At 34.6% G+C, this 27,058-nt stretch overlaps 2 protein-coding genes and 1 non-coding gene across 6 annotated transcripts in view; all 3 read right to left on the minus strand.

The window, feature by feature from the left end:
• The window catches only part of KAT14 (lysine acetyltransferase 14), a 34,091-nt gene extending 12,262 nt beyond the window's left edge, over positions 1–21,829 (minus strand). For 2 of the 4 annotated variants that reach the window (XM_051975873.1, XM_051975874.1), the window contains exons 1-8: positions 21,529–21,829; positions 20,081–20,199; positions 15,916–16,037; positions 11,526–11,707; positions 10,250–10,666; positions 4,129–4,700; positions 1,995–2,131; positions 1,002–1,177 (exon numbers count right to left, since the gene is read on the minus strand). In XM_051975873.1, the coding sequence (XP_051831833.1) occupies positions 1,002–1,177; positions 1,995–2,131; positions 4,129–4,700; positions 10,250–10,666; positions 11,526–11,707; positions 15,916–16,037; positions 20,081–20,199; positions 21,529–21,787 (1,984 nt within the window). In that variant the 5' untranslated portion in view covers positions 21,788–21,829. Of the gene's footprint in view, positions 1–156; positions 241–1,001; positions 1,178–1,994; positions 2,132–4,128; positions 4,701–10,249; positions 10,667–11,525; positions 11,708–15,915; positions 16,038–20,080; positions 20,200–21,528 lie in introns of all 4 variants that reach the window. The other 2 variants (XR_007950391.1, XM_051975876.1) reach the window with 2 other exon arrangements.
• LOC127552672 (small nucleolar RNA SNORD17) lies at positions 18,653–18,897 on the minus strand. Its single transcript, XR_007951527.1, has one exon. It is a non-coding gene; the product is annotated as a small nucleolar RNA SNORD17 (small nucleolar RNA).
• Positions 21,830–21,920: 91 nt separating the features above from the next.
• Positions 21,921–25,608, minus strand: LOC127548457 (uncharacterized). Its single transcript, XM_051975877.1, has 2 exons — positions 24,676–25,608; positions 21,921–22,235 (listed from the first exon to the last, which is right to left on the minus strand). Exons 1-2 carry the CDS (start codon positions 25,018–25,020, stop codon positions 22,086–22,088), a joined length of 495 nt encoding a protein of 164 aa, XP_051831837.1. The 5' UTR covers positions 25,021–25,608; the 3' UTR covers positions 21,921–22,085.
• Between the last annotated feature and the right edge of the window lie 1,450 nt (positions 25,609–27,058).

Consider the following 27,058-nt stretch of genomic DNA (forward strand, 5'->3'; position numbering starts at 1 on the left):
TGTGTTCTAAGATCTGCTAATGGACAGTCAAATCACTAAGCATCATTTGGGAGACAAAAAGATTACTCAAAAGAATGCTAGGTTTAGAAGCAAAAGAACCCGGTCCACACCCGGCTCTGGGCTCACTACCTCTGTGACCTAGGACAAGCCACTTACCCTGTCTGGGCCTCAGTTTCCTCATCTGTAAAGAGTTGGACTAGATGACATCTAAAGGTCCCTTCCAGCTCTAAATCTATGGTCCTACGAAGTAGAAAACAAAAAATGTCATAACTGATACAAATGAGCGATCTGTTGGTGCTGACAGTTTGTTATCTGATTGAGTAGACCTTAACCCAGATGAATAAGAACAAGGATCAGGCAGAGGATAGAGTAAGACCTCTGTAGGTGACCTCTTAATTCCTCACAGCTGTAAAAACAGAACAAAACATTCTGAGAGCAGAGACAGAGATCATGAGAACCAAACAAAACTACCTCACTATTTTAACTGCTTTTTGGTCGAATCTCAGAAAACTAAAAGAAGAGACTAAGCATGAAGAAATATAATGCAGGGGTAAGGGTTCATGAAAACTGAACTAAGTCTTAGCTCTTCTACTGAGTGACCCTAATAATCATTTTATCTTTCTGAGTATTGCCACCCTAATCTGAAGAGTTATTTTGGACTTAATGCCTAAGGTCCCTCCCAACTCTGACATTTTATGATTCTCAGATTTTTTTTTTTAAACAATAATGCTAGGGGCAGCTAGGTGGCATAGTGAATAGAATACCAGCCCTGAAGTCAGAAGGACCCGAGTTCAAATCTGATCTCAGACCCTGGGCAAGTCACTTAACACTAATTGTCTCAGCAAAACAAAACAAAACAAAACAAAAAAAAAGCAAAAAAAAAAACCACAACAAAAAACCAAAATCAACGATGTTACAAAATGTATCTATTAGATATCTAGAAGAATATTTGGTTTTGTGAAAAATAAAGACATGTAAAATGTAGGTCAGAGATATCTTACCAGGCCAGAAAAACTCATGACACATAGAGTTTATCGTTGGGATGTGATTCGGTCGAACATAACAGTAATCAATTGGTGCTTCGGGTTCTGGTTTCCAATTGGAGTCATTCTTATGTAGATAGGCCCGGATCTCAGCCAGAAGCTGAAGTTTAGGAGGTTTTGACTCGTAATCACGCCTCCCAGTATCAAAGGAAGAAAACAAATTAACAATAACATATAAAAAAAAAACTATTTGATGATCATAAAACACATATCATATTGAAAATTCAAGGTAACCTGTTTTTTGTAGGACTGAGGTAGTCAAGAGGTTGACATTTAATTGAAAAGGTAGCATAACAATACACTCAAACTGTCTTTTTAAAGAAATGTTCCTTTAACGAAATGCTGATTTAAGTCTAAATGATGATTCATAAAGTAAAAATCATACAAGCACAGAATTTAAACGGGGCACAAATAATATAGGCCCAAGTTTTTTCGTGGACTTTTTATTCATTACAATGGGAGAATCCTATAGAAAGCTCTTAGAGGACTGGGCTGCCATACTTTGATGCATGATACCATTTCTGATCTGCGTGCTAGAGACAGGAGAACACTAACTAGAACTCTAAGATTCATACCTGGATAAGAGTTATAGTACAAAGTGTGACTGAAACTTGGCAGGGTGTTCAAACTCTCCCTCAAAAGTATTAAGAATGAAATGAGAGAGTAGATCGCAGGGAACTACCAAAATTAAAAATTGGAAGAGATCAGTAATGAAAGTTAAAGAAGATGACAATAGATGACAAAAGGAAAGAACAGATGAGAAAGAAATGGAGAAGACTGGCCTTTTTAGGTAAATGAATAGGTGAAAGTCACCCTCATTTTTTACTTAGAAACTTTCCCTCCGACCTCATTCCCTGTCTAAGTTTCATACTGAAAGCAAATAGACAAGGTGAAAAGGAAGGGAGACAAGAATCATTTTCAATGATAAACATGACCTTTACTGCCACATACCTGATATAAGGTTTCAATACGCGAGAAGTGTAAGGGCTGACAATACTATGATCTACTGCCATATCTTCTGATCCCACCAATCGGGACAAAAATTTAGTTGTCTGGTGCCGATATCCTTTTCTGGATGGCAAGGCAGTCTAAGATAAAGAAGAACTGGTTATGTTAGATTACAAAAGTATTCATCAACAATTTAAACTAAAATTTTTTTCTGTGACCAGAAAACATAATTCCTTTTGTGCTCTCCATATGAAAACTTATGGCTTTGCAGACAATATTAAAAAAAAAAAAAATCCATGGAAAAATAACTCCACTGCAAATACTTTAAAATAAAACATTCCAAAATTTAAAGTGGTACCTAAATGGAATTATTCTTTTAGATCCTCCACTACAGAGTGGGGCGTATGTGTATTTTTAATATGCTCTGTGCTTGATTATTTTCAAGCCTTACTCCAATGCCAACTTCCCTAACTAGTAAAATGCAAGCTCCTTCAGAGCATGGACATTTAATAAATACATGTTGATTAATTATGTTCTTTATTAAAAAAAAAAAAAAAGAGGATTGATATAAATTCATGTGTCAAATTCCTAATGTAGACCGGAGGTAAAAATTGCTACAAAGAGGGCACATACCAAACAGAAATTACAAAGTCCTAAGAGATACAATGTTTGTTCCTTTAAGAAAGTATTGTAACTAATCATAACAGATTTCATATATTTTCTGAAGAATACAAATTAGAAACATTCCATAATGCACTCTGAGTCATGGAGAGTTACCTGTTACTGGTTTTATAATTAATAATTTTTGTGAAGTTATTTCCTAAAACTTAAACTGTAAGACTAATTTTATTGCAAATATTTTAGAATAAAACATTCCAAAATTTTAAGGTGATTTTTTATTTGATATGTCTGGAAAAAAAAGTTTTTTTAAAGCAGCTAGGAATTATCATGATACATTTCTACAAAGCAGTCATGCTCTTAGGATAGAAAACAGTAACTAGCTTGTGCTTTAATTACTAATTTTATTTTATAAAATTCTGTATCAGGGGCTATTAGATGGTGCAGTGGAAAGAGCATCAACCCTAGAGTCAGGAGGACCTGAGTTCAAATTCAGTCTCAGACATTTAATATTCCCTAGCTGTATAACCCTGGGCAAGTCACTTAACCCCAATAGCCTCAAGAATAACAATAAAAATTTAATTATCAAAATTCTGCACCGAAGTCATCCACATTATACGTAATTTTTTCCAAGTTTTAAAAGACTAATAAAAACTTACATTACCCCTCCTCTGAAGTCCTACAGATTTATTGTTTGTATCATTCGACTGGCACTTCTTATCTAGCATCCTTTTCATATTTCCTAATTCCTCAAATACACTACACTCAAATATACCTCAAATACTGAGAACAAGAATTAAGATTTCTTTTGATTCCCTAAAGCCTAACTTATTTACTTGAACATTGTAGAAGCTTAATAGATTGACTTATATATAATATTCTCATAAAGTAGGAGACAATTCTTAGTAACTATTAGCTGCAATGAAGAATGCTGAGGGTATTTCCAAAATACAGAAGCAAATTTTTAATGCAGAAGAAAGAAAAAAGAATTATATGCAGGAAGTGGAGTGGTAGAGTGAACCTCAGAGTACTAATCTTTAGAAAGACCCATACACAAATCCTGCTTCTGACAATCGTCACAATATTTAAGCACACATTGTTTGCTAGGCACTGTGCTGCACTAGGGAAACAGTTTCTGAGTCTTAATGAGTACAACAGCTATATAAACACATGCAATTCATTTAGCTTCATTCAACTTTAGAAAACTTGTTCCTAAATTATATAGTTTGTAATCTGTCCTGATGATCTGTGTAAAAAATGAAATGTATTATCAGCCATACTATTAAAAAGCTTCATTTTACTATTTTCAGGAAATAGTGAGTTAAATGTTCAATTATCAGAACATATCTGTTGTATCGAAACAAAATGTAGCAATTAAAATGTTAGAAAATTTTTAAAAAAATAAAAAGTCCAGTCGTTTAGAAAAAAATGTATTCTTTTCTACTGCAATCCTTAAAACACAACCTCTAAATAATCCACAACTGCCCAGTAAAAGTTCTCTGTATTTAGTATCACTCACTTGATAACGATCAAGGATTCTGAAGTCCTGACAGGTTGTTCTATATGTGGCATGTCCAGCTGGAATTCTTGATGCTGCTCCGTCTTTGGCTCCATAGATACCGTCAACCAAAAGAAGGGCAGCATTAACAACCTGGTCCAAGTCAAAAAGGGGTAATCCTCTCTCTCTCTTAGCTTGTCTGACAAGCAATTTTCTCTTTAGCCTCCTAGCTTCTGGAGTCACAAGCACAGCACTGGGGCAGGCCTCAAGTCTCCTCAGGAGGAGTTTTTCTTCATAAATGCTAATGGGTGTATATTTGGGACCTTTGGGTTTACTGTCTTTCTCTAGCTGAGGCTTCCTCTTTTCTCTTGTTCTTGTTTGTAAGGATGCACTTGAATCTTCAGTGTCTTCACTATCAGCTTCCATTCGTTCAGTTTTCTCCTCCTCACTCTCTACCTCCTGTTTGATTTGTTCAGGTGCTTTGACTTTCTTTCTTCCTCCCACCATGGCCCCAGAACTTGATGATGCAGTAGAAGGGGGAACATACTCTATTCCAGGATCTATAACACCATCTCCTTCCATCTCCTCATCATCTAGATAAAGCATATAAAAACAAATAATTTATCAATTTTTTTTTTTAAAGCACCAAAGAAAAAAAACTGAATTTGGCAAATATTTATTAACTGCCAACAATGTGAAAGGCTAAATAACAACTTAAACAGTCCCAATCTTCAAAAGATTTATATTCTACTAGGCAAAATGAACATTGTTCTACAGAAATGAGAAACTATAAGGATAGTTTAATACAAAGAGAATCTTAAACAAATTAAATTAACACTTATGAAGCAGATTACAATAACAGAAGAGAAAAATGACAGAATTGTGAAAACATGGTCAAGTTCATTCGTTGACAGCAGAAGTACAAATTAATAAGAATCTTTTAAGAAATTAATTTCGCAGTACTAAGTAAAAGTTACAAAAAATTGTCATATCCTTTTGAACAACCAGTTTCATCACTGGGAATAAAACTGCAAGTTTTATCAAAAACAACAAAAAGGGTTAGCTGTTCAAAGATTTTCAGAGAAATATATATACTAGCAAAAAACTAACTAAATAAACATCCAAAGACAGAATGGTTAAATAAAATGAACATTAATGGGGGCAGCTACTAGGTGGCACAACTGATAAGAGCATCAGTCCTCAAGTCAGGAGGATCAGAGTTCAAATTTGAACTCAGACACTTAACATTTCCTAGCTGTGTGACCCTGAGCAAGTCACTTAACCCCAATTGCCTCAGCAAAAAAAGAACATTAATGTAATGGAATACTTTGAAGGAAGAATGCCCATACATGATTTCAATGGCATAAGAACTCCCAACAGCAAAACTTCTTGCAATGAATACGTTGGCAATTCATGAGTAATTTTTAATGGACTTCAGAAACTTGTTCAAAGAGAAGATGAAATTATGTTGCCATCTTAGGTAAAACATTTTAAAATAGACAAGGATTTATTTAGTGGCCATAATATGTATTTTATTTTGCCTCATGTTAGGTTTCTTGACAGCAATATTATAAAAGGAGCAAATTTATTTTGTGAATTTTCATATTCTTTGTCTTTTTTTTCTCTTTCATTTCCATTTCTGTCTTTTCACCCAAATAGAGTGCAAAAGTCAAACCAATTCTGTCTCTTGCTGGTACTTTTGTTAAAAAAAAAAAAAAAGTCTGGGAGGTAAAGATAATAAAATTTCTAGTTTAAAAAAGGATTTGAATATCAGATATCTTTGACAAGAATGAAATCTAATTAGTCAGAAATGGACAAATAATACTCAAAAGCATACAGATTACAAAATCATATCAGAGATTGCTTCAAATCACTAAACAGTATAAATTAAACATCTCTGGGATTTACTTCATGCTCAGCAAATAGGCAAAAAATGGAAAACTATATTAATCAATGTTTGAAGGGCTACAAAAGACCAGTACATGAAAATATTGTTGGTAGAACTAAATGTCCAGCCATTTTAGAAAAACTAAGTGGATTAATTTTAAAAAAATAAGTTAAATGTCCATACTATGTTGAGATTTAATTTCTAAGCATATAAAAAAATAGGCTAAAAATAAAGATTACACATACACTGAAATATTCATATTTGTACTTTTAGTGGTAGCAAAAAACTTTACATCTATATCAAGTACATGACCATTAGCTGGCAATTAGACAAAATGTGTGATCAAATATTGCCAAAGAATAAGCTAAAAGAATTCAGAGAAACATGGGTAGATTTATGAACCAATGCAGAATGAAGTCAACAGAAACTTAATATATACAAATGCTGAAAATCTAAGTAGAAAAAAACACTCTCCCCCTACCTGGAATGTAATTCTAATAACCCATTTTATTCCTAAAAAATTAACAAAATGCATTCCTCCCAGTGACGAGTATGAAATATTGCCTTTATTCACAGAGATAACTGATACATGTTAATTGGTTTTGCAGGATTTATTTCATTTCTTTTTAATCTTCTAAGTTGTCTTCTCAGCCAGACAGATTCCTTTTCAATTAATGCAGTCTTTCTGGGATCCTATATTTTAGAGATAAATCTAACCAAGTAAATCCTTGCCCAGCTTTGCTTCTGACTCCTGGCTTTGCCATTAAGACTATACTGAGACATCTCTATAACTACTTCACTCCCCATTTTTAGCTCTCCCTTTTAGTATTGAATTCCTCTGTTAGGATATAAGCTCTTTACAGAAACTGTTTCCTGTTTCTATAGTATACAGTAACACTGTTCGATGATCAATTATGATTGATTTAGTTCATAAAACTAAGACAATTACAAAAAACTCATGATACAAAGAAAACAACTGAGAAGAGTTTGAATGCATTGAAGCTCACTACTTTTACTCTTTGAGTTTTTTCCATTTTTTTTCCTTTTGTTATGTTCCTCCTTTCACAATATGACTAATATGGAAATATGTTTTACATGATTGCACATGTATAACTTACACCACGCTGCTTGCTGTCTTAGAGAGCAAAGTAAAGGAGAAAAACTTGGAACTCAAAAAGCTTAAAAAAAAATCTGTTGAAAATTATCTTTGCATGTAATTGGAAAATAAATTTAACTTAAAAAAAAAGTAAGCTCTTTGTGGACAAGAATTGTCTTAGAACTGCTTTTTGTTTTGCTTTTATTTGTATTTCTAACATTTAACAAGGTGCCTGACATATATTAAATATGCAATACTTGTTTAATGCATGTCTAGAAAGTGGAAGTCATCAGGGAATCTAGGGAAAGCATTCAGTGCCAAACATCCCATCCAAAATGGCAGCAAGGCAAAGAAATGGATTCTGTCACAAAGCCTGAATTTGAAATTGAAAACAGAAGAGATGAATAAATCCAAAATATTATTTGCAAATCTAGAGATCCCCAGAAGAAGCTCTCCAGAGCAACTCCATGCCAACTGCAAGCAAAGATTCAAAGAGAAAAAAATGGATCTTCAAGAAAGACTACATGATTATCAAGTTAAAAAAAGCAAGATTAAAAAGGAAATAAAAGCTCTTAAAGAAAGAATTTGAAAGAAAGTAATATCTTAGGGGAGAAATTGGTAAATCTTACTCAAGAAACAGAATAATTGTAGACCAAATAGAAAATCAAAGACTCCATGAAATAGCAAGAAATAAAATATAACCAAAACAACAAGGAAAAAAAATATTAGATATTTGCACCAACTTAGAGAACAGGTCAGGGAAGTATCATTTAGAACTACTGAACTCTCTGAAAACCATGATTAAAAAACAAAGTCTCAAGAAATTGTAAGTGAAAACTATCCAGATCTTTTGTAAGCAAAGGGTAAAGACAGAAAGAACTTATCAAGCACCTTTCTAAAGGGAACTCTCCAAACAAAGAGTTCTAGGAATACCAGAGCCAAAATTCAAAGCTCCTAAGTTTAGAAAACCAAACAACAAATTATAAAGATCGAAAACAAACAACAAAAACTTCCAACTCAACCTGTTTAAGCATCAAGGAACTAAAGTTAAGATTACATAATAGTAGAACAACTTCTACTATTAACTACTATTAACCTGAGACACAGGAATGCAATATTCCAAAGGCAATAGAAATAAACTTACAATGAAAAATAAATGACTGTGCAAAATAGAATATAATTCTACTGGGGAAAATAGACCTTTCAAGGAAGAAGACTCAAGTATTCCAGTAACAATCTATTGCCAACAGTGTCCCGTCAGAACTTTAATATCTTCAAAGAATATTAAGGGAGTTAAAGAAAACGGGATCTGAGAGTAGATCAGTTCTAAGGATTTGAAGAAAGCAAAAGACAATATACTAATGATAAAATATACTAGCAATAGTAAAAGGAATTATATATATAAAAGAGAAAAAAAAGGGTGAAGAAATTGCTTTCTCATAATTATGATAAGAGGCAAGATGTGGGGAGCAGACATTCTTCTAAATGAGAACACAGCATACACAAAAAAAAGTTTAGTCAAGAAATGTATCAAATTCAACAGGAACAGTGAATCTGTAAGTAATCAGTCAACAAAGGGAAGTTATAAGAGAACAAAAAGAAAAGAAAAGCACTAGAATGTAAAGGAGTATTAGACAAATTGGAAATGGCTGCACAAATTGAAATTTATAGATGTAACGGGATATTACAATAGAAGAAATGAGGAAGGATGGGCTATCAACTGCCATGTTAAAATGCTTTAAATCCCTAATAATTAGAGAAATCCAAATAAAACTAACAATTTTTGAGGTATCTCATATCCATCAGACTGCCTAAGAAAATGTAAAGGAAAATGACAATGCTATAAGGGCTATAAGCCAATAGATTCACTAAGGCACTAGTGAAACGGTAAACTAACAAAACCTTTCTGGAAAACAATTTGGAATTACGCCCCAAAAGAATTAAACTGCATATATATATTTTGACACTCCAATTCTTCTATATTTACAACCCAAAAAGATTAGCAAACAAGGAAAAGAACACATATATACAAAAATATTTATGGCAGTTTTTGTGGTTGCAAATAATTGAAAAATAAGATGTCCATTAATTGGGGATCAGATGAACAAATTATGTTATACAGATGCAATGGAATACTATTGTGCTTATAAGAAACAATTAAGGAAATGATTTCGGAAAACATTAGGAAGACTTGTATGAACTGATCTAAAATCAAGTAAGCAGAACAAGAACTTTAACTATAATGTAAGATAATTAACTTTGTAAGACAGTATTTAGTACCTCTGATCACAAAAAAGACCAACTACAGCTCCAAAAAAACTGGTGAAACAATGTGCTATCTACATCCCAGATAGCGAACTATGTCTTCTCTTGGATATAGCTAACACAGGAATTGCAGTATGTGTATTTGCAATGGGTTTTATTTTTCTTGCCTTCTAAATGGGAGGGAGAGAAAAGAGAATTCGAACTCTGAATCTGATTTGTAAAAAAGTAAAATAACCAAACACGCTCTTTCAGAGCATCCTGGGCAAGACAATTTACAAACAGAAACATTGTAAAGAAAAACAACTTTCAAAAACTTAAGACTAATATTTCTGAAAATCTAAGATGAAGTAGGTTACCCACCCACTTAACAAGTAATAAAACACAAAGGTCAAAGACAAATATTTTTGCATATACACAGTGTGGATTCATTTTGCTTTATTGATCATTTGTTTCAAGGGTTTTCTTTTTGTCTTCTGACTTAATAAAAAATATTAGTAATAGTGATGTCAAAAAGGGGGCCACTAAAACTTTTAAAAGAATGGATAAAAGAGAAAAAGTAAGTTCTGAAAGAAGCACAGACAATCAATTTTGAAAGTAATGTGTAGATTTTATTATGACTTTTTAAAAAAGCAAGGCAGCATTGAAACAGATTGTTTCATATTAGAGGCCCTTTTTTGGTGTTTGTGTGAATAGAATTGCTCTTTTTTTGGTATTTAAGTCAGAGTTAAAAAAAAAACTTTTAAATGACAGAATATCTGAAAACCATCTTTAGAGTTATATTTTGTCCAGTATATGATATTAAATAAATGCTAAAGATAAATAAATATTCAAGAAAATTCATCAATGTGAAGAAGTTCTGTGAGAGGTTGCAGAACCCAACAGGTAATTCTTACCATGAAATAAGGCTTGTGGTGGCATTACATCTGGAATAAGATCGGCTTCTGAAAGCAGGCTAGGAGTTGCTGAATGGGAAGCTGGAGTTCCAGGTGCAGAAAAATCCAGAGAAGGAGAAGGAGATGGGCTTGTCAAAGGGGTTCTATCAGAGGAACTCAAGGATGAAAAGTCAATCACCTCTCCCTTCTCAAGAACCATGTCAGGCCTTCGGCCCCGGCTGATAAATTTTACTGGAGTGGAAGATGTGCTTCTATCCAAGAAACCAGCTGCTTCTTTCTGGGCTCTCCTAATATCTTTAGCTTCTTGAGTTCGTGATCTCTTCTCCTTTAGTTCCATGGCAGATTCCACAGGATTTCGACTCACTCTTTTCCTAAGCCCTTCCACTGTAATGATGGGATCCAAAGCTGGTTTTGAGGCTAAAGAAAAACAATAAATATCTAAACACTCATTTACTATTTATATATTTAAACTCTTCATTGATCACCAGCAGTTCAGCTTGTTTTCAACTCCAGGCTTTCCAGAATTTCATTATCTTGGAGATAGGTTCAGCTTTGATAATCCATACCTCCAGGCCATTCTCTCTAGCCATTCCCCAGAGATTACAGGGCTGGAGGGCAGAAGGATAAACTCCTCCCAAGACTTCAGACAAAGGAAGGCTCAGGTATTTCCAACAAAATTCATTTACTACAAGCTCCTCAACTCTATTTGACTTCCATGAATCTCAAGCTCAAGAAAGGAATACATACTGGCACACCCCCCTCCATTTGAAGCTTCCTTTTGTATGCTGATTTTCCCCTTTTCCAAAGCAAGGTCCTAGAAGTCAGGGACAATCTTTCTTTTACAGATAGGCATCCCCAAACAGATTAACAAATCAGCACAGTGCTTAACAAATATTTATTGACTGACATTCAAACAAGCATTCAACTTTAAACCCTTGGGCTATGTGCTTAGTACAATGCTTTATTCTCAGAAAAAGCTCTGTAAATGCCTTGTTATACTAAAATAAGGCTTTATAACATTTCTAAAGTAGAAATTTAAAAAGTCAAAGTTATTTAGAAATCAGATTCTGAACAAGAAATTTCTGAGTATTTGAAGCAAATTACGGAACAGGAACTTTTATTAATAAGAGGAAGACGCTAAATTATTTTTTTAAACGGCACATAAAATTTTGACATACAGCACATACCAATACAGTAGCTTCCATGGACACCAACTAGCTATTTCAGGTTTTAAAAAACGTATCCTATCTTTAAACCTCTTTATCGTTCCAGGTACCTTTTACTTTCAGAGAAGCAGCAGACAACTTCTCTCCTTCAGGTTTCATTGTTGGAGGCTTATTATGAACAAGTTTCCACCATCCCGGCTCTCCAAATTCCTGAGCACCTGAGCGGAAAAATACAGGACTCCCCACACTAAGGCAACCTGCTACTGTGCTCCACCAGGTTGAAGTCTTTTTCCTAAAAGGACAAAGCATATTTAAAATCATGAATTATACACGGTTCTCAACTGTTTTTAGGGGAATATAAACCATATTCCCCATATATTTTAGCAAATATAACTTTCTAACAGTAAATGGCACTGCTGAAATGTTCAAGGAAACAAATTTTAATTCCTATAAACGTTTTTAAAAAACATGATTATGTGCAAAAATGTTTGCAGCAGCCCTTTTTGTAGTGGCAAGGAATGGAACCTGAGTAGATGCCCATCAATTGGTAAATGGCTGGGTGAGTGGAACCAGGTGAAGATTTCTCAATCTGAGATAAGAGTGGGTCGGAGACCCTAGGCCTAAATTTCAGGAAGTCACATGATCCCTATTCTCAGAGGGCTGTAGGGCAGAAAAGATCAGACCTTAGCTGAGGTCCCCACAAGAAGTAAACAGCATTGCTGACCATTGGTCAATGGTTACTTTCTTTTAATTCCATCCCATTTCTGGGCTCATCCTCACATACCATGCAGAGTAGTTCAGCTGGAGTGCTTGGACCTCTTCTTACAAGGGCCGAATAAACCCTTTCTTGTTTTTATCTAAAAATCCTTCTAAGTAGCCAATTTGGGTAAGACTTTAAGTGCCCTATCCCACATATACACGTTATAGAATATTATAGTTCTTTAAGAAACAATCAGCAGGATGATTTCAGAAGGGTCAAGAGACTTACATGAACTAATACCAAGTAAAATGAGTAGAACCAAGAGACCACAGTACATGGCAACAGGATTATGTGATGATCAACTGTGACAGACTTGGCTCTTTTCAACAATGAGGTGATTCAGGCCAGTTCCAATGGACTTATGATGGAGAGTCATATGCATCCAAAAAAATTATGTAAACTGAGTGTGGACCACAAGTATTTGCACTGTTTTTGTTGTTTGCCACCCCCCACCCCCATTTTTTTCCCTTTTGGATCTGCAGAGTAATTGTGAAAATATGTATAGAAGAATGGCACAAGTTTAACATATATTGGATTGCTTGCTACTAGAGGGAGAAAAACCTGCAACACAGAGTTTTGCAAGGGTGAATGTTTAAAACTATCTTTCCATGTATTTTGAAAATTGAGAGCTATTATTTAAAAAGATATTGATGCCAAGCAATTAAACAATAATTGTAATTCTACTTCCCAAAGTGGCTCAGAAAACTATTTGACCACAGTGGCAGAGTTCATTTTGTCTGGGGGCTTGCTCCATCTTTGGAAAAAGATCCATTAAAGGTATTCAAGTAGCAACATAGAACTAGAACTGCAAAGCATGTACCACAAGCTTCAGGGGAATAATTGACTTTGAACTTCCAATATTATGAGAAATTATTTTAATTGTAAAACATGATTGAAAAAAAAAAGTTCCAGGACTCCTAAAATGTCAACTTGGTTTATAGTGCTAAAAATAATCTTTAAAAGTGTGCTTTGAAAATATTATAAAATTAGTTAAGAAAATTCTTTTATATTTTGTTAGATGTTCTCAGAAAAACCTGCAAAGACTTCCATGAATTGATGCAAAGTAAAAGATATTATGTATAAAGTAACAATATTGTAAGATGATCAGTTGCATATGACTTTGCTATTCTAAAAAATAAAGATTCAAAACAAGTCTGAAAGACTTATGATGAAAAATGCTATTTATAACCTAGAGAAAGAACTGATTGCCTCTGATTAGAATGAAGCATTCTCCCCTCCCCCCCTTAAATTTTCTTGAGAAGTTTTGTGGGGGGATGGAGGTGGTTCTGCTTTTTTTTCCCACAACATAACTTAACAGAAATATTTTTCAAAATTTCACGTGTGCCTTTTTGATGAGAGGGAGGATAAGGAAGAAAATCTCGAACTCAAAGTTTTATAAACAAATATAAAAATTTATTTTATACCTAGGGAAAAATAAAATATTAAGTGAGAAACATTAAAAGACATATACAATGTATCTGTATATTCTTTGTAATTAAAAAATGTCCTTTTTAGAAACAGCTGTCTTCAAATTGTTCTTTAACACCTTAAAATTTTAAACCTAGAATAACAAATGTAACTTACAAAAAATAGAAAAAATTATTTCATGTCATAAAATATGGTGTGTATGTGTACATTTACTCTTTTATGGACATTTAGACAACTAAATTGCTAGTATGGGGCTACTAATCAAGTTTTCATTATTTTCTATATAGTCTGTATACACTCTAACAAAATCACAGATTTAATCTAATAAGAAACAATATTTAAGCCTGGAGAGAAATTTCTCACATACACTATGCAATGTTCCTAAGTGTACTTTCAAACTTTAATTACTTATGTTATATAATTATGCTATAGACAATTCATAAATTTCATTTACAAGCAACTTAAAACTTCAGGTCCGATGACAAAAAAATCACTCCCAAAAGGTATGCACTATCATGTAGACACAAAAAATTACAATGCATTTCAGCTGTGAGAAGTAAATTTAATTTGCCTCTGTAAGACATTTTCAATTTTAATCTCACCTGAAATCTCAACAAAACTTTTAAATTGCAGAAGGTTTTTATATCATTTATAAGGAGTGACATATTACAAAATAAAGTCAACAAATATATAGTAAATGACTACTGTATACACTAAGCACTGAAGCTACAAATACAAAAAATAGTTTCTGTTGCCAAGAAATTCAGTCTAATGGGGAAGAAAATATGCAAATATATACAAAATATAAATGTAAATATATACAAAAAAGGTATGTATACAGGAGATATTGGAGATGGTATCAAAGGGAAGACCTTAAGATTAAAGGGAAATTCTTCATGCAGAAGGTGGAATTTTAGGAGACCTGAAAGTAGCCAGGGCTAAGAAAAAGTAGCTAGAATATTAGATTTGATGGCAAAAACAAGCAAAACAAAACACACAACCCTGAGCAGATGACTCCCCAAACAAACCCCAATAAATATAAACAATTACAAACTCCAGGCCTCAGAGTTAACAAGGACAAACAAATGAGCAAACCCCATCAAATCAGACAGAATTTTTTAAAGGATGAAAATACTTACAAAAAAAGATAATTTTCTTTAAAAACCTACAGAAACATTTCAGAGCTATAATTTCATTTTTTCCTTTCTTGTCATCCAGCAAAGGTACATTAAAACAAATTCTATAGATGTCAAATTATTATACTAAGAGAATAAGCCTCCCTTTTAATGAACAAACCCTTTTGTGTTGTCAACTCCTTTAACACCAATATTTTGGGAGCAAGAATGACCACTATCATATATCTCTAAATTAGCAATTCCTCTCATTAAAAGGTCTTATAAGGTTACACACTACTGATGATTCACTCTAACTCAGCAACATTAAAAACCTAAAAGGCTATTTTTACTAAATCTATTTGGTAAATTTATGTCACTGATTTGGAGAAAACACAAGGGACAACATTAAACAGTGTAACAGTTAATAAAAATCCTATTTTGATTTGATCATAGATTTTAGTTATAGCTACAGTCACTGAATTCTGCAAAATTTATTCATTTTATCCAAGATACATCATCTAATGAATTCAAAATTTGAACAAAACTCTAAAAAAGATAAGTAGATTCAATCAATTTCAACAGCATAGTAAAATGTCAGATGGGCTCCATAAATTCAATGAATGGAAAAAGTTAAGAAAAATATGACGTTCAGTGGTAGTGACATTGTTAATATGAAGGGAAAAAACCCAATGAAACAAATATTTAATGTGCCTAGAATTTGCCCAACAGGCAATATAAAGAGGCATAAAGATTGCCTTCAAATTACTTAGAACCTAATTTATTTATCCATTATAAGTTTATTAATTATCCAAAACACTATCTAGTGTCAAAAAAATGGATACAATTAATTAAATTGCTTTAAGAGTTTAAAGTGAGAGTATAATAGGACTCAACCTGAGAAAAAGTACCTTTAATTTCTAGCAATGACACCCTTTCCTATCCAGAAATTTTCCACATTCCTTTAACGGTTTCCCTGAAAAAGATCCTCGGTTTTTATATTCATTTTTCTGGATCAATAGATGCTGGTAACAGAACTTTAGGACCTGGAAAAAAATCAGCGTAAAAACACAAAAGTAACTGTGATTCCTACATTGAGGACTATATCTCATCTGAGTGGATTAGGTTAAGATAACACAAATAAATCTAGTAGTATGGTTTACTGTTTACAACTTGCAAATTTCAAATAAACACTTTTACCTGTTTCCTAGTAAAAAGGTCCAATGTTTCTCAATAAAAGCACAAATATCTTCTTTCCATCTGAAATAGCCCTGACGTCCAGTTCCTTCCAGAGACAAATTATACATTGCTAACATGACAACCTGGCACACAAATGGAGAAAAAAAGAAGTGAGAAGCATTTAGAACTGAAAGGGAGCTGAAACTTTACTACTATGCAACACTGTCCCCTCTGAAAGAATTTGTAGCATTTTTTTTTTTTTATCTAAAGCAATCTAACAACATTTTGTATCAGATCGAGAAAGTTCCTTCTATAAAGATTATTTAGAAAATGAGGGGTTGAATATAAAGGGCTGAAACTCTTAAAAGGTATGCTTGAATCAAGACAACAAGACAACCAGCCTATACAATATATATAAGACAATGACTCTATTAGCATGTTTGGAAAAATGGCTCTTTTCACCATTGGTGCTGGCTCAATGTTTGGGATTAAGATAATCGTAGGCAAGGATTAGAGAGTGGGGTGACAGAGGCCAGAGATTCACTTGATAGTAAGCCAAAGAGAAGTAGAAAAGTGGAGATTCTGAACTCCAGAATCCAGGAGAGATCTTTGGCAAAACTCCTGGCAGTTCGCCTGCTTTTCCCCCTAAAGACCAAGGACTTTTACTTATCCTGAGTCTAGCTGATCCTGAGGCCTCCAGGCAGGTAGTTCGGACAGTTAAATATATCACAAATTAACCAACCACTGAATAACTTTTCTTTGATAGATGAGTAAATGAGATAAGACCAAGTGATCTGCCCAGGAGCACAAATAGAATTAAAACTCAGATCTTCCTGATTCTGAGTCCAGCCTTCTCTCCAATGGGCCACCTAACTGCCTAATCCAAAATTTTGTCTGCTACAGTAAGTGATCAACCCTTATACTATTCCATAAAAATGCTGCAAGATAAATATTTTATTTCTTCAGTACATCCAGTATATATAATCTAGCACACTACTATGCACTTATGTGACAACTTTTCAATAAAGGAATTCTCTTTCAATCCCACTGCTTTTGTGTATGCCATTTTCCATGTCTCAATGAACTCCCCTTCCCAACTCTTGATTCTTCATCCACTGAAGTCCCTTTAGACTTCTAATAATTATGTCAGGTTTGACTTTCTTGCCACCACAAGCACAGCTTCCAACACCCTCTCTCAAAAATAACCTGTCTTCAATTTTTTCATGACACACTGTGTGATCCTTTCCTTTGCCTGACATTTATATGCTACCTTAGTAAATAGTAGTATCTACTATATGTGAGGCACCATGCTTCACAAATATTAACTCATTAGATCCACAACTCTGAGGGATAGCTGTTACTATGATCCCCATTTTCAGCTGGAGGAACTGAGGCAAACATTAAATGACTTCCCCAAGTTCACACAGATAATAAGTGAATTAAAATTTAGAGCTTTCTGACTTTAGGACCAGACCCCCAACCATTGTGCCACCTAGCTTGCCTAACTTATATTATAGTCATTTGTGTCCATTAGAATGTGAATTAAGAACAGCATCTGTAATGCTATATGATCCTAGCTATATGCTTAACTCCAATTGCTTAAACAAAAAACCCCAAAAGCACTATCTGTACTCATGAAAATAGTACTAGTACTTAGAGTTTTTTGTTTAACTACATTACCTATAGTGTGCAGGATACTGTTCTAAGAGATGCAAGAAGTCCCAGATTTAAATAATATGGAGATTAAAAAATATCTCAAAACCTCTATGTGAAGAAATAGAAGCAAAGTGAAAAGACTGAAGGAGAAGAATCAAGTGGCTACTCTGACCAGTTAACTTTTTTAAGAATCAAGAAAAATTATTGACATTTATACAGCTCTTTCCCAAAGAAAAAAATCTAAAAAAAAATCAAAAATCAAAATCAAAATCAAAAAAAAAAATCTAATCTAATTTGATTCTCACAACAATCCTTTGGAGCAAAAAAAATTATCAGTATCTTCTTAACATGATATCCACCAACCACCAGAGCCTTGTCCCCAAAATAGGTCTATATTTTGTTTATACTTTTATGTCTTCTATCTTTCTCCTTTAAAATATAAGCTCTTTGGGAGCAAAGACTGTTACATTTATGTCAATGCATTCCCAGTGTCTTGGCACAATACTAGACCCTTTATTAATGCTTATAATCTGATTAACTGACTACAGAAAAGACAACTTAATTTCAAGTACTAGAATTAAAGCAATTTGAATTATCATCCAATGACTTTAGAAAATCTTTGTAGACTAAATTCAGCACTCTTTCCATTATATCATCATGCCTCTATGTTTTGTATAAAGAATAACTTATCAAAATCAATTTAGTTCTATTTAAATACTGCATCTGAAGGCAAATTTGATGGGAAAATTTTTTTTCTATGCCTTTTCTGTAATTTGTTTTTCTTCTCAAGTATAAAATCATAGGATAATTGTTAGAAATTATCTAGATCAAATTAAGGTCCTCAAAGAACTTGCATTAGGAGGTCTTCTTTTGTATAGTAGCATTCTTTATATCATAACCAACAATCAAACTTTCTGCCTATTCCCTATCTACTTCTATCTTAAACTGGTTAACAGTATCATAGAAAAAGCATAGTCCTGGCTATAATTAAGAAAAGGTTTTTCACCTTTATGTAAGAACAGTGATAAAAGAACTTCTGAAAGACTCGATTCAGATGTAGGTTCATTATCAAAGAAATACTTTAAAGGCTAGGCTGCAACATGTGATCAGACACCAGTCATTCGTCTTGGCAAGATGGAACCTTAAATAGAAAAGGTTCCATCTCTGCTGACACCATCCCTTCCTACCAGTATGGCCACCAAACACACCTGCCATGTACAGTAGAACACTGCAAGCCTGGAGGGCATCTGGAGGTCACATAACCCAGTTCCTAGAACAGGAGCTGAGAGCTGTAGGAAGGGGAGAGCAGCACACTCAGAGAATGGATAAACTTCATCATCATTTCACATATACTGCAAGCCAAGGACACAGATCCAAGTGTGGAAAGAACAATCCAAAGACAAAATACATGTCTTGAACCACTTCAAAAAAAATATCATCAGCTTCTAGATAAATCAAACATCAAAGGGACACTGCTTTGATATATATAGAGGAAAAGTTCCACTATGACTTTCAGCTAGTTATACTGGATAAAATGACCCCAGAATACACAATTTAACAGTCAAGTTTTAGCTCAAGATCTTCTCCAAATCCAAAGTTTTTCTCCTATACCACTGTCTCTCTGTACTATTATATCAAGCTAGAGCAAAAGAACATGTAAGGTGTTCGAACAGTTAGTTGTTATTTTAGTCTTCTTAAAAAGTACAAACTGAGGGAGACAGTAGTGGTGCTTATTTTGCCTAGAATACTTTGGGCAAGTTACTCAACCTTTCTCAAGAGTTTTTGAATCAGTAAAAGGTGGAGATCTTAAAGACTGCTTCCAACTCCATATTTTAAAGTATTACAAATATAGAATTTTTTTTAGCAGAGTCCTTTTGATGTATGATTTATCTAGAAGCTGATTTTTTAAAAAAGTGGTTTTAAGACATGAGGGTATCAGAGGGAGCAATCTGTTGAAGATAATATGAAGGAATCACTTGGAACACAGAAGGGTTAGCCTTAGGAAAGACTAAGATGACCTTAACGTATAAGACAAGGGTGAAGGAGAAAACAGTAGCAAAAGGAACATGAATAATTTGCAAAAAGAAAAAAAGAGATAAGAAAAAGTCCATGATGAATGGTTTCAAATTTGTTTCTTCCCCCCCCCCCCCCATAAAATATGAGGCGGGGGTGGGTGGGATTTGAAAGAAAGGAAGCCATGAGAAGCTTGGGAGATGAAAAAAGTGCTGGTAGAGCCACCGTGGAGAGAGTAGGATAGGGAATATAATTCTTTACAAGGCAAGTATCATAGGAAATAAAACTGCCAGGAACTTTAGAGATGAACTAGTTCAACTCTTTTGTTTTCTATTAAAATGTAGGACCTGAACTGTTGATATGCATGCTTTATCATTTTTATAATAACACAACACCAAAATTCCTTAAGTGAATTTCCTCAATTACCTAGAATTATTTTAATGACGTTACTTCCATAAAACACACCAATTATTCATGAGATACTATAGTCATTCTTCTATAATAGATTTTTACTCACTTGTTGCCATGTCAATCTCAGCCGCTCAAATTGCTCTTTACCATCCTCTGAACAATCTGAACAAGTAAATCTAAAAAAGTTGTCACCTTTGAGGTAACTGAGTTGTTCCCTCAGCTGACCTAAAACAAAGTAAAAGACAATCTTATTTTAGTTTTTCAATAACACATGCAGTCAAAAAAGTAGTCTTACTTTTTTCTCAGTTGAATTTTTTCTTTACTTAATTCCTTTGATCTTATCTAAACTCTCTCAGTGATAGAAGGGGTTCCTATGATGCCAACTTTTCAATCATTGTGCACAAGGAAAAAATAGTGGTTAAGAGAAAAGAATGACAAAGATACATATCTTCTCTCCCTTGAAATATGTCATTGCAGTAGTCTTACCCTCAAAACAAACTTCTACAGTTTTTACTAATCTATCCATAACACTTTAACAGACCAGTGGAAAAGAGATAAAGGAGAAAAAACAGCAAATTAAGGCAAGTTTTCAGGACAAAAATGTTTGAAGTTACTTGCACCAAAAAAATAAATAAATAAATAAAGCCCACCTTATCAAATATATCTGATGCTACAGGAATAAACTGCTTTAATATCCTAGCTATTTGCACACACACACACACACACAAAAATAAGATCTATTTTATCAAATGTCATTATATCTAATCTTACAAGGATCAGCTGTTTTAATATCCCAGAAGAGCCACTGTACTTCAAAAAAAAAAATTCTGTTAAATAAAAAAATCTAGTATAAGAACGTTTTATAGCTTTCTTTATGCAGGAAATAATAATTAACCATTGTTGTGTGGATACCAACCTTTTGTGTTGTAACTATTTCTATTCAATATAAAACATTCCTAATTTTTTTTTTTTGGCTGAAGATTGTATGCTTTCCCCTAGATTTGAGATAGGAATATACAATTTGATTTTCATAGGACCTAGAGAAATGACAGTAACAAGATTAAGATTACAGTAACCAATTAAGGGGGAAATGAGTGGGAAAAGGCCAAAATAGGATTAGTGTTGGCAAAATACAGAACAACTCCCCTTTCCAATGTGAAGCTACAAGCAATGAATATTTCAGACATTTATTTTTAAGTTGTTACAACATACTAAAATAATTTTTGTCCCATTTGAGACAATACTATTTGAGAATTCAGCAGAAGAATCTATGTATGTAAATATATATATAGCTAATTACTTAATAACATGTGATGTTTGATTTGTAAAACAATTGTAACCAAAAGATTCAATAACAATAGATTTAACTATTTTAGCAACAAGAAAAAGTAACACTAAGATATTACTTGAACCTATTAATACAAAAGTCTCCTTGAAAATTCTAAGTTCTGTTTAGTCAATGAAATTAATGTCAATAAGGTATTTTCATTTCATTTTTAAAGAAAAACACTAAGCTTTAGAAAAGAAAATGAAAGAAAAATAAAAAGTTCTTACTGGCTGATATCCATTTTTGGCATTTATCACAGAAATAAGATAGCTGTTCTTCCATCCAGGACACATCCCCTTCATCACTATTCAGTGAATCTCCACTTTGATCATGAGATAAATCTACTGAGCCTTGATCCTCAGATTCAACAATCAGGAGGGTTTCACCTTCCACTTCACCTTCCTCCAGACCTTCAGAGGTGGATGTTCTAGTGGCGTCATCATCATGACGACTCATCAGGCCACTAATGTGGACATTATTATCCATCCTTTCTTGCCAGGAAAATTATTTTTTTGCAACAACTCAGTTAATAATGTTCATAACAGATAAAAAGGGGCTGTCTTTAAAAAGTGTCTAATCACAATTAAAATCACTTCAATGGAAGGAATTGTTAAAGCAGTTTTAAAACAAGTGATAAACCACTGTTACTTTATTTGAATGTTTAAAGAGCAGAAAAAATTATGCTGGTGGTAGCAATCATTTAACTTTTGCCACAACATAGCCAAACAAAAAAATTACAAAATAATCTAAACCTGTTTCATGAATATTTCATTCACTTCAAAACTCATGTTTTTTGAGACCCCTTTGCCAATAATATCTTCTTTCTTTCTGCTTCAAGATGCTCAGTCAAAATAATCTGTTCTTCCAAAAGACGAACATTTTCTTTTTTCCGATTTTGCCTCTCTATATCTCTGAGCACTCCGTCTCGAAGCCTCTAAAACACAAGGAACAAACTTAAGTAACACCCTGAACACATGATTTTATAATATTAATAGATCATCATCTACTAGTATAATACTACTAACAGTATTATTATAGTAGATGACAATCTACTAGTATTATTACAAGAATAAAAATTATTTTTTAAAAAAGGAATAAAAGTGTCATCTTGGGGAGGAAGGAAGGAAAAAGGAAAATTTGGAACTCAAGTCTTAAAAAAAAAAAATTAATAAGTGCATAAAAAAAAAAAGTATCATGAAGATGCATTTCAGACTTTCAAATTCCCAAGTACAAATTCAGATAGCTCTTATTCTAATTCACCTAACTACAAACAAGCAATATAATAGAGAGCATTTTATACAACTGCACATATTCTAACAAACATTTTCTTAATATTTTTGGAAAACTTCTGAAGGCTTAAGAATTGCAAGTAAAGAAGGCTACCCTAGGATAATTTTCAAATTTTTTATTCTGCAAAGCAGAATAAGAGCTAACAATTTAGGAAGAACACTGCTTTAACTACAGTTTAAAATTACAATAATTGTGTACACCAAAAATTCAGTTATCAAATTATCTTTGCTCAAACAAAAATTAGGCAAAAGAACACTTCTATTTAATGCAAGAAATCAAGTACAATAAAATCTACTTTGGATGAAATTGTTAAAACAATGGAAGATATAAAAATTATCTAAGAAATAAAGGATACCAAGAATAAACTCCTCTCCAAAGGTGACTAGAGAAACAGTACTAAATTATAAAATTTCTCACTGATAATCTCTAGAAACATCAAATATATGTTAAAGAAATTTGTATTATTACTTACACAAAAATATATATATATAGAAAGTAAACAAATACATAGTAGTTGAAGAGTAGTTTGGGAAGGATACTAACAGTTGAGGAGAATTAGTAATTAGCATTCCTTGAATCATTTCTTCATCAAGCTGGTACTGAAAAATTACTACGTTTCAAGTTATCATATGTATACATACTTAAATACTAATTCCTCGCCCAGCAGAACATTAACTCCCTTTAGGCAAAGTTTGGTTTACATTGTCTTGCTGTCCTCTAAGACTCCTTTAGTTCCTACAGTGTGGCAAATTTTTAATAGAATGGATAGCCTAGTACTATAATAAATGCTTACAAGAAACTAAAAAAGAGACTTTCTGTCCTAGGAAGCTTAGGCCTATGACATTTTAGAAGACTGAACAGTTTTGGTTTTCTGCCATTTGAGTATTTACTGAAGGAAGTGGAGATGTTTAGTCTGAGAAATAAGAATCCTGACAAAAATGATAGCAGTTTTCAAGCATTTGAAAGTATTTGTTCACAAGGATGAGAAATTACATTTGTACTTCTTGGTGAGAAGCAATGAGTGGAAGTTGGAAGAAAAATTTAGGTTTGATAAATATGTATCGAAGGCAGGCAGAGGATAGAGCCCCAGATCTGGAGTCAGGATTGGTGCCAACCTGGCTTCAGACATTTAGTAGCTTGTGACCATGAGGCAAGTGATACGGTAGCTAACCCATCAATGGCAATAGTTTGTAACCATCTTTACATATTTAATATCACTTGATCCTCACAATCTGGTGAGGAAGTAACTATTAATTATTATTTCCATCTTACAGATGGAGAACCTGGACCTGAGTTTCAGTGACTTGCCCCACGTCACACCTCTGCTAAGTATGAAAGACAAAATTCAAACTTAAATCTTCCCATCTAGCACTCCGACTCCCAATTAGCTAAAACAAAATAACAACGATTACTAGTATTAGCTAAATAACGCATCCACAACTATCTCATTTACTACAACCTAACAACACATCACAGGGATAGATGCAATTAACCCATTTTAAGATGAAGAAACCGAGGGAGACCGAAGTTAAGTTGACCCGCACACCTATTAAGTGTGAAGCTGAATTTGAATTTGGGTCTTCCCGCCTCCAAATCCAGGGCTCTACCCACGGGAGCACCCTGCATATTTGGGTCGTACAGCCTAGTTAAGAGAACAAGACACAAACACGTGTAACAAGACTCACGTTTATATACCGTTTGGAATCTTACAGGCCCATTCCTCATACTAATCCCCTGGAAAGATAATACTAAAACTCGCCCCATTCCGTAGGTGGGTAAACGGAGGGTCGGCGAACAAACCACTAGTTGATAACAATCAAGATGATGGCGGTAAAACCTCACACTGCAGCCACGCTTTCTGTGGACAAGAGCGCGAAAGGAAGGTCTGCGGGAGCGCGGGGACCACGAGAAAAGGAAAAGGAAGTAAAAGTGGCGGGACCCAGCGAGGTCAAGCCGGGAGGCGGAGCCTAGGGGCGTGCAGTGCGCAGCCGCTGCTCCCAGTGTCCGCGGGCCGCATGCGGAGAACATCCGGAGACACAGGAGGAGGGGGAGGGGAAAGCAGGGCTCTATCACGTGGTCCTGACCTGTTGCTCTAGCTTCTGCCGAAGATGCACCCCGACAACCGTGCCCACCGTGAGCACCACAGAGAGGCCCAGCACCACCTTGGAGCTCCTCGACATCCCTCCAGGGCAGCTGGCCGCGGAGAAGCGGCGAAAGCAGCCGTTTCCCACAACAGCAAAGCGCCAAACGCCTAGGAGGGGAGCTGGACTGCGGCGACGAACGTGCACAACGGTGGCGAGCCCCTTCCAGCGTGCGCGTCCCCGGGCCTCCTTCAGTTCAATTCCACGAACGCAGGACGTTCTCTTTGCATCACGTGTGCCAGGCGCAAGCAATAGTGGCTGAGAAATCGAGCACGCCTGCGCTCTCATCTCTCTTGGTTTATTGCGGTGCGTTCTGATTCCCTCTGGCCACGTGGTTGCAGCAACCTGGGACACTATCTCATCTTTCTTTTTTCATGCCGCCCCTCCCCCCCTCGCTTTCCTCCACATAAATATGTCTAAAACTACTCTTCGGAGAAACTTAGAGAAAATGGGTTCCTAAAAGGACTCTTTACTAAAAGGAGGTTATGGGGGGAAGTTATATAAACATTTAAAATTGTGCATAAAACTTGCAATTTTACTGGGCAGCAGGTTCAGCAACGTCCTGAGAGTTTTCTTTCTAGTTTTTCTAAGACTGTAATAAAGAACTACAGGTTAATGGAAGATATTTGATTTTTAACGCTGGAGGGAGTCCTGCTTTAATTCTGTCCCAGGATGAGTTGGGTTCAGTGTTCAAGATTTTTTCTGGATGACTTAAAGCAATGGCTTTCCTTCCTTTTTCTTACTCACCATTGGCTGAGACTCCTCCATTCCATTTCAATAAATTAATGAATTTTTACAAAGTTTATTAATCACTTAACTGTGTCAAGCATTGTGCTTAACTTTGGGAATATAAAAACTGCAGCTGAAAACTGCTTTCAGGGAGCTTTCTAAATAAGGTGACAACCTAAAGGGGGAGAAGTATTGTGATTTAGAAGGTCATTCAGATAGTAAGAGGACCCTTCATGGATATGCCTTTTTCTGTAGCAATAACAGTATTGATTTGATTATTGCTCCAGAACTAGGAAAAGGATTGGGGGTTAGGAGGTAGGAGGGGGAAGAATAAAACGCTAAGTGCACCTCTTCAAGATTCCAAAATGTTTGATAAAATGACCAAAACTGACTGTTTCCAAAATGAGATTTCTTTAAAATCATAGTTGTGGTGTTCTCTTCTTTTTTATAATATATGATGGCTCTCTCTGGGAGCAGGTTTCTGGAGGCAGCCTTAGTTTCAGTTCAGAGTAATAATCACCTCAAATACCGCCAGCTGATAAAATCCAAACGGTTTATTTTCTCCTTCCCAGTCTTGTCTCCTTGCCTGGGGCTGGACAGCTTTCTGGAGAGACCAGCCTTGGTCTCAGTGGGAGAAGTGCAGGAGGCCAGCCCTCACGGTGGTGTGAGATGAAGTGAATGAATCTGTCTCTGCCTCCGAGAGTGGGCTTCTGTATTTCCCAGAATGCTCTGTGCCTGGCCCTGAGAGCTTCTTGCTTATATGCTGTGCACTGAGTACACACCAATCATTATATCACTGGGAAACCATAATTTGTTGTAGGATTAAATCAATTCTAAACTAGATTTAACCACTGTCTCCTCAATTCCACTTAGTACCTTGTTTCAAGTTCTGGCCCATAACATCCGCTGGTAGGATCAGATGAATCATACTGAAACTTGCTAAATTAGATAATTATTGTCTCTATCAATTCTAATGACTTAAGATTTTGTAAGGATTCCAACAATAGTCTCACAGGATTGAGAACTAAAATAGATCTTGGAAAGCAGCTGTTTCATTCTATAGATAAGGAAACTGAGGTCCAAATAGGTTCTTATTACTCCAGGTCAGAGAGCTTAATAAATGGTAAACCCAAATTTGAACCTTCTTAAATCAAATCCAGTACAAATTGGAATATAGCATTGTTCAGAATCTATTCCCTCTTCTACTACCATCTCACAGTTAATGGGCAAGAGCTGCTTCTGTGAGGTGAAGGCTATTTCAGGAATTGGAATGGGGAAGGAGAGGAGGGTCTAAATTTCCTTCCTCTCACCTCTTCTTATCCTCATTGAGAAAGCAAAAAAAAAAAAAAAAAAATGTTTTGAATAATTGCACATGTATAACCTAAATCTGATTACTTACCATCTCAGGGAGGGGAGGGAAGGAAAAAAAGAATAGAATCTGGAACTCAAAAACTTTAAATAAAAATGTTTTAAAATTGAGAAAGGAAAAAACACAAACATGTATAGTCAAGTAAAACAAAATCCACATTAGATAAGATTTGGACATGGGCAATGTGGCAATTTGTTTCTCATAAAGTCTAAACTTACCAGTGGTTTG

Source organism: Antechinus flavipes, chromosome 2, assembly GCF_016432865.1.
Source record: "Antechinus flavipes isolate AdamAnt ecotype Samford, QLD, Australia chromosome 2, AdamAnt_v2, whole genome shotgun sequence".
Lineage (NCBI taxonomy): Eukaryota > Metazoa > Chordata > Mammalia > Dasyuromorphia > Dasyuridae > Antechinus > Antechinus flavipes.

Excerpts from the sequence above, each read along its gene's own strand:
- LOC127548457 (XM_051975877.1), bottom strand. The coding sequence starts at position 25,020 with ATGAGAGCGCAGGCGTGCTCGATTTCTCAGCCACTATTGCTTGCGCCT. Across the intron at positions 22,236-24,675 it reads GGCAGAAGCTAGAGCAACAG|AGGCTTCGAGACGGAGTGCT; the intron begins GTCAGGACCACG and ends CTTGTGTTTTAG.